The 17029-nt window shown below is 41.8% G+C and overlaps 1 protein-coding gene across 8 annotated transcripts in view; it reads left to right on the top strand.

Annotated features, from left to right (window-relative positions):
- Nucleotides 1-1741: 1741 nt before the first annotated feature.
- SLC35F5 (solute carrier family 35 member F5) overlaps nucleotides 1742-17029 on the top strand; it is a 52840-nt gene continuing 37552 nt past the window's right edge. For 2 of the 8 annotated variants that reach the window (XM_073305264.1, XM_073305269.1), the window contains exons 1-5: nucleotides 2295-2862; nucleotides 3500-3568; nucleotides 5287-5360; nucleotides 12202-12284; nucleotides 12722-12814. In XM_073305264.1, the coding sequence (XP_073161365.1) occupies nucleotides 12768-12814 (47 nt within the window). In that variant the 5' untranslated portion in view covers nucleotides 2295-2862; nucleotides 3500-3568; nucleotides 5287-5360; nucleotides 12202-12284; nucleotides 12722-12767. Of the gene's footprint in view, nucleotides 1885-2293; nucleotides 2863-3499; nucleotides 3569-5286; nucleotides 5361-12201; nucleotides 12285-12721; nucleotides 12815-17029 lie in introns of those variants that run through there. The other 6 variants (XM_073305267.1, XM_073305266.1, XM_073305265.1 and 3 more) reach the window with 6 other exon arrangements.

The raw sequence follows: 17029 nt of genomic DNA on the forward strand, positions 1-17029 counted from the left end.
TTCCTGATACCATAAAACAATGCCTTAAAGGCAAAACTTTTATTTATTTAAATTTATAAAGCACCTATCTTATAAATCTAGTAAAGTTATATTGCTGAACTAGGGTAAGGACTGAGTTATGTGTTTTGTACAGCATCTAGAATAATGGGAGTGCAGCAACATAAAATTAATAATGAAGGTAGAGATTGGAGGGAAAAAAATGATTCGGTCATCTAGTCTATCTCCCACATATTGCAAGGAAGTGCATAAAAGCATATGAACTGAAGTTGTACTGTATCTCAATTTTATTTTTATTAGACTTTGGGTTATACTGTTAATATTTTTTACATTTATGTATTTATTAAGCTGCTCCACTACAAAAGCAATGAGCAATGCCAGTTGCATTCTTAAACGCCACAATACATAAAGAAATGGGCACGTTTTAACAATAAAATACAGTTCTTCCACATATTGGGCTGTAAATGAAATCTGACATCAAATTGCAAATTACCAGTATAGTTGTTTGTAGTATAACCATTTGATCCTGTTATAGCTAGTCTTTGTAACTTACACTACCCTTCCCAACAAACTTTGTCTACAGTGGACGTATTTTCTTAAGATCTCCCACCATGGTCACTATACATTCAACTTTCCTGGAGTTCGCAACAGTAGGAGAACTAGCTTTTATTGGAGAGCAGCACAATTAGCAGCTCAGACCTTTTCTGAGCTGACAGATGCCATGGTGACTTTTAATGCAGGTGGTCAGATGTGCCATTGCTAGCATCAGTGCAACTCCACTGGTGGTAACAATAGTGGAGAACTATCAGGAAAAAGCCTACTCTAGATGTCCAAAATATCTCTGTGTAGTCATCTTCACAAGAAAAAAGTAATGGCATGATCACACAACAAGGTAAATTGTAAATAATGTTTCAGAGTGGTAGCTATGTTATTCTGTATCAGCAAAAACGAGGAGTCCCTGTGGCACCATAGAGATTTAACACATTTATTTGGGCATAAGCTTTGAAGTGGGTTTTAGCCACAGCTTATGCCCAAATAAATGTGTTAGTCCCTAAGGTGCTACAACTACGCCTTGTTGTTTTTGTAAATAATATGTGCCCACCAAGCAGCAGAATGAAAAAGGATGAGCTTTAGCTAGCAAAAAACTGTGAATAAAAAAATTATTAAAGTCTCTCTTCTTTTCAAAGGGATTTTTCTTTCAGGCCTCAGGGGCTGCCCATAAATTACAGAACTTTTTATGGAGGTGGGGGGGGGTGAGTTTCAAGGCTCGCGCCCACCTTGGCCATAGGGCCTAACGCTGAACCAAGCACACACCGCGTTAGAGGACACCCCGCCCCATGCCTTACGTACTTTACAGCCCGCTGAGCGCAGATCTGGCCTGTGCTCTCCATGGGCCCGGGCCTCCGCCGCCGGCGAGTCACTCGCACCCCTCCCACGCTGCCTCCCTTACTCCGCCCCTCTTTCCCTTCCCACCCCTCCCCTCTGCACAGCCCCCTCCGGCGCGCGGCTGCCTCTACCGGCGCGCCCCCGGCACCGTCCCCTTCCCCGCTCCCTCACACCCTTCACTCGCCAGCCAGCCGCGCCCCTTCCGCCTTCTCCCCCCCCCCACTTCCGCTCCTGCCCCGGCCGCCGCCAGCGCCGCCTCTCGGCCCCCGCCGCCGCGTCGGCGTCTCTGGGAGCGGCCGCAGGCCGGCGAGTGGCTCTCCGAGCAGATCGATGGAGGCCCGGCGCGGCTGGCCGGTGGGGGGCGCTGGCTCTCGCTCGCTGGCTCTGGGATGGATTTGCCGCGGCCCAGCTGCGACTCCGGGCCAGCCACCATCTTAGAGGAGAGGAGCGGGCCGCGCAGCGGGACGGAGGGGTCCTGGGGCCGGGCCCTGCCGCACACAGGTACCGGCGAGACCCGAGCAAGGGCTTCCGGCGCGGAACCGAACGGGGAACCGATGCCTCGTGTCCGGGGCGCCCCGACTAAACCCTGGCCCGGGGTGTCAGTGGGGGAAGGGACCAGCCTCTTCGCCTTCTCGCCCCCCTCGTCCGTGAGGGAGGGTGGGGGCGGTGCCCAGCCTGCCCAGGTCGTCTTCCCCTGACCAGCCTCCCTCTCCGTGGGGGGAGACTCGCCGCCTTCCCCCACTGTCACCTGCGTGTGAGGGGGGAAGCCCTTCCTTCTGCCCCCGGGATCCACTGGGTGGGGGGCTTAGCTTCCCCTGCACATCCACTTTTCGTGGGGGGGGGGAGCTGTCTCCTCTCCCTCACCACCAGAGTAGGGGGTGGGGAATGGGGGCCTGTCTCTCTCTCCCCCGCATCCTCGGGGGGGGGGGTGCGCGCGCGGAGGAAGGGAGGCTATCTCCCCTCCCCCCATCCCCAGAGTGGGTGGGGAGGGGGCGGAGGGCTGTCTCATTCTCTCCCACCTGATCCCCAGAGTTGGGTGGGTGTCTGCCGAGGAAGGGGGCTGCCCCTGTCCCTCTTCCCCATCCCCGGAGTGGAGGAATGGCGCGGGGGAAGGGGAACTGTTGTCTTTCTCTCCCCATCCCAGCAATGTGTGTGTTGGGGGGAGGGTCTCTTCCTTTGCCTCCCAACTGTGGAGTGGGAGGTTTTTTTTTGGGGGGGGGGGAGGTCTCCTATTTCTCTCCCCCATCCCTAGAGTGAGTGGGTGGAGGGGGAAGGAAACAGAATCCAACCCCTACCCTGGAAGCGTCTCTCTAGAAGTGCAGCATTGTGCCTGTTCCCGAATGTGTAAGGCTACCGCAGTTATGAGGGTGAGGAGTACTTCCGGAGACTGTGCTGGACTTGATCTCACCACTGCTGTGTAGTTGTCTACCCCGCTGCAAGCTGATTTCTTTTGATCTCCTATTAAGAAGGATTGGACAGGTGATTTCCAAGAAATGCTTATATGTTTCTGATAATTCAGTAGCTGATATTCTTCCGTGTGTGTGTATTAAATGCATGGTCCAGCATGTTATTCGGGGACACCATTGATCAGATGAGAGGTAAAAGTGAGGTCCTGAGCGGTTATTAAAGATTCCCTAGTACTTTGCACAATTGTGGGTGAAACTGCCTGATGTTTGGGCCAAATTCCATTTGGGTAATTTATGTTCTTCCTAACTAAAATTCCTCTGTATTAATTTTATATTGTACATGTCATATTCAAAATTGTTGTGTAATGTTACCAGTTGTCTGTTTTGCCGCAAAGGTGTCTGCCCTTCAGTGGTGGGTGAAGTTATATGTGTGTAAGGTTTGTCAGTTAGACAGTAAAGTTTTAGGATTCTTCCATATGGAAGATGCTACGTAGACACAAGTGTTCTGTGTGATCTCTTCGTAATGTTTGAACTTGTGGAGTTCATGGTCGGTTTATTCCAGTAATTGTCAGTTAATAGTTAAACACACCATGTAATATATCATTTCTATTCACACTTGCAAATTACAATATAGCTGAAAATTTATGTTTCTGACACTTGTATGAGAATTTAGATATATATTTTTTTCAAGTATTCCTCTTATTCTTCAGATCCTGGGAACCAGCTCTACTATTATTTATATACAGAACATTTTGATGTCATGGAGGTACTGTTTTCAAGTGAGTATTGCCTTTTGTTGGACTCCACATGTCTCATGAGATAAAATAAATGAGATATTTTAGCTAATTCAAAACAAAATGCTTTCTGTGTGTATTTTGGTCTTCTATTTTTTAATTAATTTTTATTTGGGCTGGTGTGGTAGACTAGTGACAATACTCAGCACCAGCATATGAGACTTGGGTTCGATAAGCTGTGCTTTACTTCATGATACGGGGATTTTTGTGGAGGAGTCTACTCTTTTTATGGAGTTTTCTTTGAGTAAGGACTGTGGGATTAGACCTTGAGTGATGGCAATATCGCTCGGAAAGTGTGCCACCCATCTGATTTAAAAATTGCCGTTGTCTTATTTGAAGGAAGTCCTCACCACCCCCACCTGCTATTCCTATGTAGTATGGTGATTAATTGTTATGGAAGTGAATTCTTGAGGTAGTAGAAAGGACAACAAAGAAAACCCTATATGTTTTCAAAATTATTTGCACAAAATGCACCGGTTTGTTTTGCTTTTGACTTTTGTGCCATCAAATGAAAAACAGTGAGACACGAGTTAGTCAATACAAAGGCTGACCATTTCTATATAACGTCCCTGAGATTGGTACCCTCATATTTTTTTTATACGTTTGTCCTGGCTGACTAATAGGTATTTCTAGAATTGGAAGGATGGCACTAAAATGATTAGTCAATCCACTTCTATTCATTGTCTGGTTGTAACTAAAACATAATTTCTGTGTCTTCATCATATGACCCATATACTTCATGGGTGTGAGTGAAATAAGAATCCACTGAGGCCAGTATATTTCAAGTCTCTTTTGACACATTCCCTTATGAGAACAGGCAGTGTTCAATTAGTCAGTACATTTTAAAGTTGTTTTCATGTTGGCCCAGATTGTGGTGTGGGTGCAGAACTGTGAAGACTGGGAAAAAAAATTCAATCTGTTGTGATTGAGCTGCTGTCCAGGTGCCTTTGTCATGGACTAGCTTTTACATAGAACGTCTGCAGTATATACGCTGGTTTAGCAATTTTTGTGTTCATAAAGCGGTTTCCCTTATGATCAACAAGCTATTTGATTACTTCATATTCTCAGAGATATCATATTGTCTGCCTTCACTATTAAATTGTATTATAAATTGAGAATAGTGATATTCTTTAGAGAAACATGTGGTGCTAATGTGGCTTTGCTGTCAGAGATGATTGGACTTCTTGCAAATGGAACGACACTTGTAGGATTACACATACTTACTACCCTTCTAAATACACTTTTGGCATATGTATCTTAGTAAAAATGGTGTTCTACGTTTTGTGAATTAGCATAAGGCCATTCCAGCCCATTGATCCAAATGTAGGTAGCCAAGTGAAAATACATGTGAGATCATTTTAAACGTCCAGGGATTGGGGTAGTATCTTTTATTGGACCAACTTCTGCTTAAAAGTTTGTCTCTCTCACCAACAGAAGATGGTCCAACCGAAGATACTTCACCCACCTTGTCTCTCTAATATCCTGGGGCTGATGCAGCTACAATAACACTGCATACAATAAAGGCATTTATGTCTGGGAATATCAACTGTTAATGAAGAGTATCTCTACCTAAAATTAAGTGATTGAGAATAGTTTAATGTGGGTGGGAGGGGGAAAGACACCACAGAGTTGGGATTTTCACTCTTCACAAGGTGTTGGAAAGGGGTGTTCTAAAGTTTTCATTCCTTTTTGGCTTTCTGCAGAAGGCCTGCACGTAACTGGCTGAAAAAAAATGGTTCCACAAGATGACAATCTCAGCCCTAATATGGTCTAAATGGTAAGAAAAACTATTTTGTGTCTAGGCTACTATCAGCCTCTGTTGAAAAGTGTTTATTAACAAAGGTGGTTTTGAAGCATATTTAACTGTTATTGTAAAGATGACACATAAAGGAATTCTGATTTTTGTTGCTGATGCAATGAACCAATGTCTGGAAGTTGAAAGCTAGACAAATTCAGACTGGAAATAAGGCGTACATTTTTAACAGTGAGAATAATTGTAACAACTTACTAAGAGTCATAGTGGATTCTCCATTACTGAAAACTTTAAAATTAAAATTGGATGTTTTTTCCAAAAGATATGCTCCAGGAATTATTTTGGGGAAGCTCAGTGGCTTGTGTTATAGACAGATGTTATACATAGATGATCAGTGGTCCCTTCTGGCCTTGGAATCTGTAAATATGTCTTAGACAAGCAGTACGTTTTGCCTCAAATAACAAAGAAAAGAGGGACATTCAGCACAATTTTGAAGTATATCTTTTGTTTAATTGTGTTCGGGTTTAAAAAAACAACCAACCAGACAAAAACCATATGATCTGTTGCATGCTGTCACCTCCATCTCACAACATGCATACACCACAGGAGCTTGCACATAACCGGGCAGGAATGTCAGACACATTCTGTGAGAGGGCTGCAATATATATTTAATCTTTGTTCTTGGTCCTGATGTTCAAAGGTAGGATGCTAAATTGTCTTCAGATTCCCACTGACGATAATAGGCTTTGAATGGAGTTGTAAGTGCTCAGAACCTTGTAGGAACCTAGCTCAAAGGCAGGTTTGCACAGTGATAGAGGGTAGAATACGGTCCTTATGCAGTAACTAAATTGTAGCCCAAATTCTGTACTGTAGTACATGGGGTACAACTCCTATGCACTTAAATGAGAGCTAAAGCTGTATAACTGAACAGAATCTACCCTTAGAAAAGTAAACTGTTGCATTCAACTTCAATGGGTTGTGGATGGAAATGATAGAGGGCAGTTTTGGGACCAGTGTCTGTTTTCCCCCTCTGTTTGGTCGCTGGTGTGTTCAGTTACAATTACTGCTATTGTGTGCGTAAATCACATAAACATAAAACTGCACCTGTATTTATTTAGCTTTAAAGTAGTAGATGTATCATCCTAGCTGTATAAATGAGGCAGTTCACACCTCTCAAATTTATGTAAGGGGTCCATCCACAGTGCAGCTGAGAGGTGAATTCTCATCTTGGGTAGAAGTACATGCACTAGTGTTGCAGCGATGGCGTGGGTGGTGACTTGGGCTACCTGCTTGAGTTCAACCTGAACCAAGATATGCATTTGGTTGGCTAGCTAGAACTACCACCTCTGCCATTATGGCCTCACTGCTATTTTTAGCATGCCAGCTCAAGCAGAACTGGGGTGTTTACTTCTGCCTGAACTGGGAATTACACCTCCCAGCTGCAGTGTAGACATAGTCTAAGACAGGTATGTCAAGTCATGTTCTGCAGAGTCTGACTTTGTTATGCGTCTGGAAAAATACTTAAGGTGGGCAAGATGTTTGATACCAATAGCATAGGTTAATGTAGTTCCTGCGCATGTATATGTGTATAATTATTTTAACCTATTAAAAAGATTTTGCTTTCTGAAGTGCCAGCCCCTGTCTGCCACAGGGTTTCATAGTAAATGTAAAGTGATCAGCAAGTATAGTGTGCATGCTAGGTCACTGTGGGTAGCAACCTACAGTGGATCTGGACTCTCTGACCTCCAGAATGCATAAACAAATAAGGCTTTCATCTTCAAAGTATGCTGCAAGTGCCTCTTAGCCTGGCTTATTAGAGTGATTCAGCATACGTTGCATGTCTTATTCCTGGGGGAATTCTGTGCCAAAAATTAAAAATTCTGTGCACAATATTGTAAAATTCTGCATATTTTATTTGTCAAAATAACAGGACAGTTTCAATTATTTTGGTATTTTATTTCAAAATATCTGTTAGCAAGTATGTCTGTAACAATACACACAACAAAAAAGATTTAGGAAATGTTTTTGACAAATAGATTCCTTACTGGACATACGAATACAGAACTTTGAGTAATAATTAGGGCTGTCAAGCCATTAAACAAAGTAATTGCGATTAATCACGCGATTTAAAAAAAGTAATGGAATACCATTTATTTAAATATTTTTGGATGTTTTCTACATTTTCAAATATATTGATTTCAATTACAACACAGAATACAAAGTGTACAGTGCTCACTTTATATTTATTTTTCTTACAAGTATTTGCACTGTAATAAACAAAAGAAATAGTATTTTTCAATTCAACTAATACAAGTACTGTAGTGCAATCTCTTTATCATCAATGTCTAACTTAGAAATGTAGAATTATGTACCAAAAAACCCTGCACTCAAAAACAAAACAGTGTAAAATTAAAGCGCTTACAAGTTCACTCAGTCTTACTTCTTGTTCAGCCAACCACTAAGACAAACAAGTTTATTTCAAGGAGCTGACTGAGGAGATATCTGAGCAATTATCCTTGAGAAATCGTGGAAGACCGGAGAGATTCCAGAAGACTGGAAAAGGGCAAATATAGTGCCTATCTATAAAAAAGGAAAGAAGGACAACCCAGGGAATTACAGACCAGTCATCTTAACTTCTGTACCCAGAAAGATAATGGAGCAAATAATTAAGCAATCAATTTGCAAGCATCTAGAAGATAATAAGGTGATAAGTAACAATCAGAATGGATATGTCAAAAACAAATCATATCAGACCAACCTGATAGCTTTCTTTGACAGAGTAACAAACCTTGTGGATGGGGGGAAAGTAGTAGATGTGTTCTAACTAGATTTTAGTAAAGCTTTTCTTACTGTCCTGCATGACATTCTCATAAATAAACTAGGGAAATGCAACCGAGATGGAGCTACTATAAGGTGGGTGCAAAACTGGTTGGAAAACCGTTCCCAGAGAGTATTTATCAGTGGTTGAGTCATGCTGGAAGGGTATAACGAGTGGGGTTCCGCAGGGATCAGTTCTGGGTCTGGTTCTTTTCAGTATCTTCATCAATGATTTAGATAATGGCATACAGAGTACACTTTTATAAAGTTTGTGGACCATACCAAGCTGGGAGTGGTTGCAAGTGCTTTGGAGGATAGGATTAAAATTCAAAATGATCTGGACAAACCGGAGAAATGGTCTGAAGTAAGTAGGATGAAATTCAATAAAGACAAATGCAAAGTACTCCATTTAGGAAGGAGCAATCAGCTGCACAGATACAAAATGGGAAATGACTGGCTAGGAAGGAGTACTGCGGAAAGGGATCTGGGGGTCATAGTGCACCACAAGCTAAATATGAGTCAACAGAGTAACGCTGTTGCAAAAAAAGCAAACATCATTCTGGGATGTATTATCAGGAATGTTATAAGCAAGACATAAAAAGTAATTCTTCTGCTCTACTCCACTCTGATTAGACCTCAACTGGAGTATTGTGTCCAGTTCTGGGTACCACATTTCAGGAAGGATGTGGACAAATTTGGAGAGAGTCTAGAGAAGAGCAACAAAAATAATGAAAGGTCTAGAAAACATGACCTATGAGGGAAGATAGAAAAAATTGAGTTTGTTTAGTCTGGAAAAGAGAAGACTGAGAGGGGACATAACAGTGTTCAAGTATGGAAAAGGTTGTTACAAGGAGGAGAGAGAAAAATTGTTTTTCTTAACCTCTGAGGATAGAACAAGAAGGAATGGGCTTAAATTGCAGCCAGGGGGGTTTGGGTTGGACATGAAGAAAAACTTCATAACTGTCAGGGTGGTGAAGCACTGGAATAAATTGCCTAGGGAGGTTGTGGAATCTCTATCACTGGAGAAATTTTTAAGAGCGGATTAGACAAACCCCTGTCAGGAAAGGTCTAGATAATACTTAGTCCTGCCACGAGTGCAAGGGACTGGATTAGATGACCTCTTGAGGTCCCTTTCAGTTCTATGATTCACATTTGCAGGAGATAATGCTGCCTGCTTCTTGTTTACAATGTCACTTGAAAGTGAGAACAGGCATTCTCATGGCAGTGTTGTAGCCGGCCTTGCAAGATATTTATGCGCCAGATGCTCTAAAGACTCATATGTCCCTTTGTGCTTCAACCGCCATTCCAGGGGACATGCACCCATGCTGATGATGGGTTCTGCTCTATAAAAATCCAAAGAAGTGCGGACCGACGCATGTTCATTTTCATTATCTGAGTCAAATGCCACCAGCAGAAGGTTGATTTTCTTTTTTGGTGGTTCAGGTTCTGTAGTTTCTGCATTGGAGTGTTGCTCTTTTCAGACTTCTGAAAGCATGCTCCACACTTCGTCCCTCTCAGATTTTGGAAGGCACTTCAGATTCTTAAACCTTGGGTCGAGTGCTGTAGCTATCTTTAGAAATCTCACGTTGGTACCTTCTTTACGTTTTGTCAAATCTGCAGTGAAAGTGTTCTTAAAATGAGCAACATGTGCTGGGGTCATCATCCGAGACTGCCATAACATGAAATATATGGCAGAACGCAGGTAAAACAGAGCAAGGGACATACAGTTCTCCCCCAAGGAGTTCAGTTACCAATTTAATTAACGCATTTTTTTTAACAAGCATCATCAGCATGGAAATATGTCCTCTGCAATGGTGGACGAAGTATGAAGGGGCATATCAATGTTTAGGATATCTGGCACGTAAACACCTTGGAACGCCAGCTACAATAGTGCCATGCCAACGCTTGTTCTCACTTTCTGGTGATGTAAATGAGAAGCGGGCAGCATTATCTCCCATAAATGTAAACAAACTTGTTTGTCTTAGTAATTGGCTGAATAAGAAATAGGAGCTGAGTGGACTTGTAGGCTCTGAAGTTTTACATTGTTTTGTTTTTGAGTGCAGTTATGTAACAAAAAAAAATCTACATTTGTAAGTTGCATTTTCACTATAAAGAGATTGCACTTCAGTACTTGTCTGAGGTGAATTGAAAAATACTATTTCTTTTGTTTATCATTTTCACAGTGCATATATTTGTAATAAAAAATATACACTTTGATTTCAATTACAACACAATACAATAGATATGAAAATGTAGAAGAATATCCAAAATATTTAATAAATTTCAGTTGGTATTCTATTAACAGTGTGATTTAAAATTGTGATTAATTGTGATTATTTTTTTAATCAAGGTTAGGTTTTTTTTAGTTAATCGTATGAGTTAACTGCGATTAATTGACAGCCCTATTTCATAATTTATTTAAACTACAACACAGAAACATATTTCCTGCACCCATCAGAAGCCGGGCAAAGGCTTAGTAGTGTCAGGAGTAATGGAGGAGCTGAGGGAGAGGGAAGTAATTGCTGGAAAGGAGCCTGGGAGTGAACCTGGAGGGCAGTTGGGTATGGGTGGGAAAAAATAAGGAACAGTTTTTCTGGGGGGGTAGGGGAGGGATTGTTAGGGAGTTGGGGACCCTCCCCCATGCTGACCCCAGCCTCTCCCATTTAGTGCCTTTGTGTCCCTGCACCCCCACTCAACCACTCTTCTTCCCCCTGCCCATGTGTCCCTGTACCCTCTCTCAGCCATCCTGTCAACATGTGACCCACTCCCATTCAGCTCCGCCCTGTCCTCCCACTAGCCCTTCTGAACTCCAGTCTGTGACCACCCCATGTGACTCCCATTCACCCCATGTGCTCCCCTTTGTAGTCTCTCCCCCCCACCCCCCAATATTCCATGCCTCCTCACCCGGATCCGCTGTCATGGCGCTGTAAGGAACGCAGCCTCTCTTCTCTGTCACCTGCTACAAGGAGTCAGTTGCTGGTCTGCTCTAGTGCCACAATAGTCCCTGGTGGGGAAAAGGCAGCTCCTCTCCAGCAGAATGTATTTTCTGTGGAGGAAAAGAAACCCTGCAGGTCTAAGAGCCTGAACTTGCACAGTGCTGGGCAGTCAACTTCGATGAAGTGTACTGGGAATTAAAGGTGTTACTTGCTTTGCAGGATTGAGCCCTAATTTGTGTTGATTCTTCTTTATTCACTTTTAAAATGTAATTTAGAGTGCTTGGAGAGCATCAGTTAAACTGCGAACAAGAAAGAACAAATGCTAGTAGGCCTTGCTAGCTAGGGGGTACACCCTTGGCAGGTATTAAAGGTGAAATGTAGAGTTGGAGGGAAAAGTTTGCTCTTCGCTGCTCTCTCTTTTTAACACACAATCGGGGACATTCATTGACACAAGATATCATTGAAGCCAAGAGCTTAATCGGATTCAAAAAAGGATTATGCAGTGACATGGATAAGGAGAGCATTAGGTAGGATAGAAATACATATCAATACAGTCTCTGCACCAAATGTAAGACCCAAAAAACAAACCCCACTAGGAGAACCAGAGGAAGGAGCCAGTGTAATTAAACTTTTTGAGAAAACTGAGGTATTGTTTCATGGTCTCTGTGTGTATATAATGTCTTCTGCAGTTTCCACAGTATGCATCCGATGAAGTGAGCTGTAACTCATGAAAGCTCATGCTCAAATAAATTGGTTAGTCTCTAAGGTGCCACAAGTACTCCTTTTCTTTTTGCGAATACAGGCTAACACGGCTGTTACTCTGAAACCTGTTTCCATTTGTGGATCATTAAGAGAGATTTAAATAAGCGAAGGGTTGTGCTCCCACACCTGATGCTGTTTCACCTTTATGCTCTATATTACTAATGATTTTCAAATAAATCATTAAAATATGGACTGAATTGTTAAGTTTGTTTATATTTGCATCTGTAACATTTAGGCCTTGGGAGTTTTGATATTGCAATATAATTTATTGTTTTCTGTTTAGGAAACTTATTGAATGAACATGTATATATTACACAGTATTTCATATTTTATTATTTTTTTTTTTTTAGGAGACAGATTTCATCTTGACAATGGCAGCTTGAAGTCTATTAAAGTCCAAGCATTTATTTTGTTTTTAAAAATTACTGTGCAGGTATGTAAAATATAAATCTCGGGAATTATTTTCTCAATGTTCTTCTTTATTTCAGCATGTTGTTCTCAATGTGGGGAAACAAAATACTGCATATTTTCACTTCCTTTTTACAAATATTCATGATTTAAAATCTGTTTGCATATTGTGAAAAAATTGAAATAGTACAACAGTTTAAGATATCCAGAATCCTTATTTTCTCTTCACACAGTTTGCATTCCATATTAAATTTTACAAACTTTAATAATGCTGTGATACATAGGGCTATAAGATGTCTTATACCGAAGATTTAGAGAAGAATCATGGGTTTGATATTGAGGATCAGAACAGATACCCAGGACACTGTCAGCTTTCAGTCTAGTCAGTATTGCACCTGTCTTGTGTGCAAACTGAGACTTCACAATCACATTTTCCTATTAAGCTTTTTTTTCTTGTTGCAGCCTGAAACACAGAAAACAAGAAACTGGCCATATAGGGGAAGTGGAGATGATAAATACACACATTGCTGTCAAATGCACAAGAAAACTGAAAAGATAAATATTTTTTCCTTAATTTCTTAGTTATGGTGATCTTGGCTGTTACTTTTAATAAGTATTGAAAAAACCCTTCAGACATAAGTGGTTTTTTAGTTGGTGTCAGTTAAAATGACTAACCATGAGTAAAAAGCAGTATAATATGTATTAAAATGTATCCATAAAATATAAACCAATTCAGAGAATTTGTGATCTCTGAAATATTAGATGAGTAATTTTAGGGGGAAATCCTGCCCTCTATTATTCTCTCCATCAGATTCCAGATGCAGGAGAAGTGGGGTGGGTCTGATACGGAAGAGTAGGGCAAGAGGTCAAGAGACTATAGGATGATCTGTTCCAGCTGTGTGCTTTGGAGCAGCAGGGGGATCTGCGATATGACTAAGTAGTATGATGGCTGAGGGGTCAGTGGCTCCACCATTTAGTGGATTTACTGGTTGTTCCTAACCCCAGCAAAGCAGGCATGTGGGAGCCTTAGGCTACAATAGCCTTCAGGCTGCACTAGAAGCTTGAGAGCCACTCTTTTATTAGTTGTCAACCTGGGTGTGGGAGAAAATTCCTTCCCTCTGGCTTCCTTGAATTCTTTCACACACAAGTCCTGTTTGGCTTATCCATTATGCAAAGGGCTTGGCCCTAGAATATTATTTAAGATCATCTTCTTGGCCCAATGTTTTCAACATGTATTGTTTTCACCTCTTTGAATTCCTCAATTATTTTCTCCTTCACCACCCACATTTAAATAAAAATTTCTGGCCCTCATCAGGTCCTTTGTAAGTGGGTTCCTACCTGCTTTATCCACATTTTCTCTCTTTTGTGTCAAGCCCTTCCTTCCATCAACCATTCCATTCTTTATTGTCTTCCAGTTTGCTTCCATCACAAACAACTGCATGCTTTTTTCAGCCATCCTTTTTGTAGAGAACACCTATCCTGATCTTCCCTGGAAATTCACTGCATATCTCTTGGATCCTTCCTCAAGGCCCACTACTTATGGGGAAATTGTCAGTTAATAATGGCTACATGGATTGCCATCAGGGACTTCTGATATTTATCTTAATTAATTGTCTGTCTTAAATCAACAAAAACATAACTTTCTGGCTGGGCACATATCTGATCTATTTAAAAGCATGTTCTTACTGCATCATCTTCACTTCCTTATTACTTCTGCTTATTTGTTACACCCATTTTTTGCATATTAATTAGATGTTAAGCTCTTTGGGGATGGGAGAGCCTTTTATTCTCTTCACCTTCTAATGTGATGAGGCCCCAATCCTGACAGGAGCTTCTAGGCATTACTATAATACAAATGAATGTTTTTAATTATTTCTGGGAGCACTAAAGTTGACTTTCCAAACAGGTGAAGAAATGATCCATGTCTTGCTGACAGTCTAAAGACAGACATACAAACAGAGGGTAGGGGAAAGGTATACAACTTGTGCTGGCAACAGATACAGTATAAGTGGGGCTGGTAGCACTGCTTGTTGTTTAAGTTACCCAGCAATTCCCATTATTAGACCCTGGTTTCAGTTGCTAGGTCTAGGAGCCGGTGAAGGAAGAACAGGGTGCGAGAACAGGGGATTGGGAGAATTCAGATTGGATGAGGATTGGAATGGGGGAGACTGGGACTGGCAGGACAAGAGTAGAACTGGAAACCAGTGGGGTAGAGGCAATATATAGAGGTGAGGGAAGACAGATGTGGCAAGGAGCTGAGATGCGTGGGAGAAATGAAACTGAATAGGCAAAGGGACTGGCATAAGTAATCAGGGAAGCTGAGGACACTGAGGTTGGGTGGGAAGCCTGGGGAGAGGGAGCCAGTGGGTTGGGGGAATGTGGGCAGGTGATGGGAGGCCAGAGACAAGGGGGAGAGACCAGGAAGTGGGGGAGGAAACTGGACTGGCTGGACAGGAAGACTGGGAGCAAGGAATTGGGATGGGAGAAGATTGGAAATGCCTTGACAAGAAGACCTGGAACTGACAGGAGTTAGAAGGGTGGGGCTAGATTTACTGGGAAGGGCGATTAGTATCAGAAACTTGAGGAGTGGAGACTCAGTATAGCTTCAGTGTCTCTCACCAAACCTCAGTCTCTGGCCTCTCTAGCTGAGGTTTTTTTGCCCTGCTTCATTATCAGCCCTCACCTGGAGACATCAACAGGGTCACCACTCCATCACTCTCAGCCTTCAGCTCTCTTTGGCTCTACCGCTCAGAGAGCCAGGAGACATCTCCCTTGGCTAGTGTCAATCTTCAGCCCTCTCTGGTCATGGCTCTTACAAGTTTTGTAAGTGACCACCCAACTGCCTTCCTGCTTTCTGCTATCACAAGCCTTATCGGGGTCCACTGCACAGCTTGGGAACTCTTTCTGATCCGTCTTTCAGGGATATTCCCTGCCTCATTCCATTTAGCTTTGCTCTTCTCCTGAGTGCTGTCTCTAGAATTTGGATTCTGAACTCTTGCCTTTGGCTGTCACTCATTTAAAACTTCCAGGGGCATCCCTGCCCTCCTCATCACACCAAATTAGGGCACAAGGCTGGACTGAAATTGGAGAGGGGCCAGCTACCTTGTTTCACTATTTCTTTCAGCAAAGCAGGTTGTCTTGGTTTATTCCAGAATCAGGATTTGCTACATAAAAGTTAATGAGTTGTTAGATGAGTTCAAGAAGGAATCCTTACTATTATAGCTTTTTATTCTAACAAATAGAAAAGAATTTTAGGTATTCCATGACTAAATCTCTTAAATACATTTATTTTCAGAATATGTGTATATAGAAGTGCAAGTAGAAGCATAAAGCTTGCTAAATCAATATCTCTTACCAAGGTCCACTGGCAAGTACTTAACTTCTTTCTGGCATTAATAGTCTGTGGTATTAGACTTCTAACTTCCTGTTCAGAATCTAAAGAAAACATTTTGTCATCCTAAACTAATACTTTTTTTAATCATAAAACTTAAGGTCTTGCTGAATTTCACGTCTACTGATGGGCAGTCTTAGTGCCCCATATGACTATAGATTTAGTTGCATAATAAACTTGAGTCCCCTTCTGCTCACCTTGGTGAATGTACAAATGTGTGTGTATTGCTGGCATGGTCAAGATAAGACTTTGTTTGGAGTAAGACTAATGCAGCTTGTGATTTCAAAGGCATCTGGAGCAAGGTTTAGAAAAGGTGGGTTGATTTCACTCTCCCTGCCCTTTAAAAGACATGTATGATATTTTCCAATATACCTTCTTCAACTTCAATATTTATTATATACAGAAAAACTGTTAAAAGAATGTTTCAAGGGCTTGACTGTGAAAGGTAAAGTTAGGAATTCGCAATGACAGCCTGGGACTGGCCATGCAATATTTACTCTGTTGCCATGTATGTCTATCCTGTGCACTGAATGAGGCAGGGTATTGTGGGGGGAAAAATAGTATGTGATCGTGTAATTAAAGATGGTACAATGATGCATATGCCCAGGGCAGCAGAAATAAATTTGCGTGGGCAGCTGTATATCTAGCATTTTCCGACTGGATTTTGCAGTCTAGATAATGTTTTTAATGCCCTTATTTGATCAGCATGCTCCTTCCTGTGCATATGAGCAAGTATTGCCATAGTTCAACATTTTAAACCCTTTTATACTTTTGGCATTCTAGTAATTTGATCATCTCTTCCTTATACTTAAGTCCTGATAAGGTAGATCTTGTCAGTACCAACTTGGGTAGGGACTTTTAAAATTGCCAGAGGTCCTCTGTGTGTTAACCTAAACTTTGTCTTGAAATTTCTAGTAGACATGTCTGCATGTTCTCCCGTTGATTTTTATTTTGTTTTAAATACATCTGTACATAAGTCGTCTTAATGTCCTTTTATATTACACACCTAGCTGAAAGCTAGGACACGTCTACAGTACCACTGAAGTCCATCTAACTTACGTCACGTGGGTGTGAAAAAGACACCCTTCTGAGCAATGCAAGTCACAGTGACGTAAGCGCTGTGCATTCCAGCGCCATGTTGGCATAGAGTGTCTTCACCAAACGTGCAGCTGTGCCGATGTAGTACTTCTTTCTAGTGTAGACCTGCCCCATGTCTACAGTGGTTGTTTTGATAGCTAGGTATTCAGTATTCATGCCATATGAATAACTGACTTTTTTTTTTTTTGGTTCCGGGGAAAACCCAAACTGGAATTTTTGCTGCATTGAAAAGTTGGAGGAAAAAAAATACAGTTTGGGTCAATTGAAACATTTTGTTTAGA

The sequence above is a fragment of the Lepidochelys kempii genome, chromosome 11 (assembly GCF_965140265.1).
Source record: "Lepidochelys kempii isolate rLepKem1 chromosome 11, rLepKem1.hap2, whole genome shotgun sequence".
Taxonomy (NCBI): Eukaryota; Metazoa; Chordata; order Testudines; family Cheloniidae; genus Lepidochelys; species Lepidochelys kempii.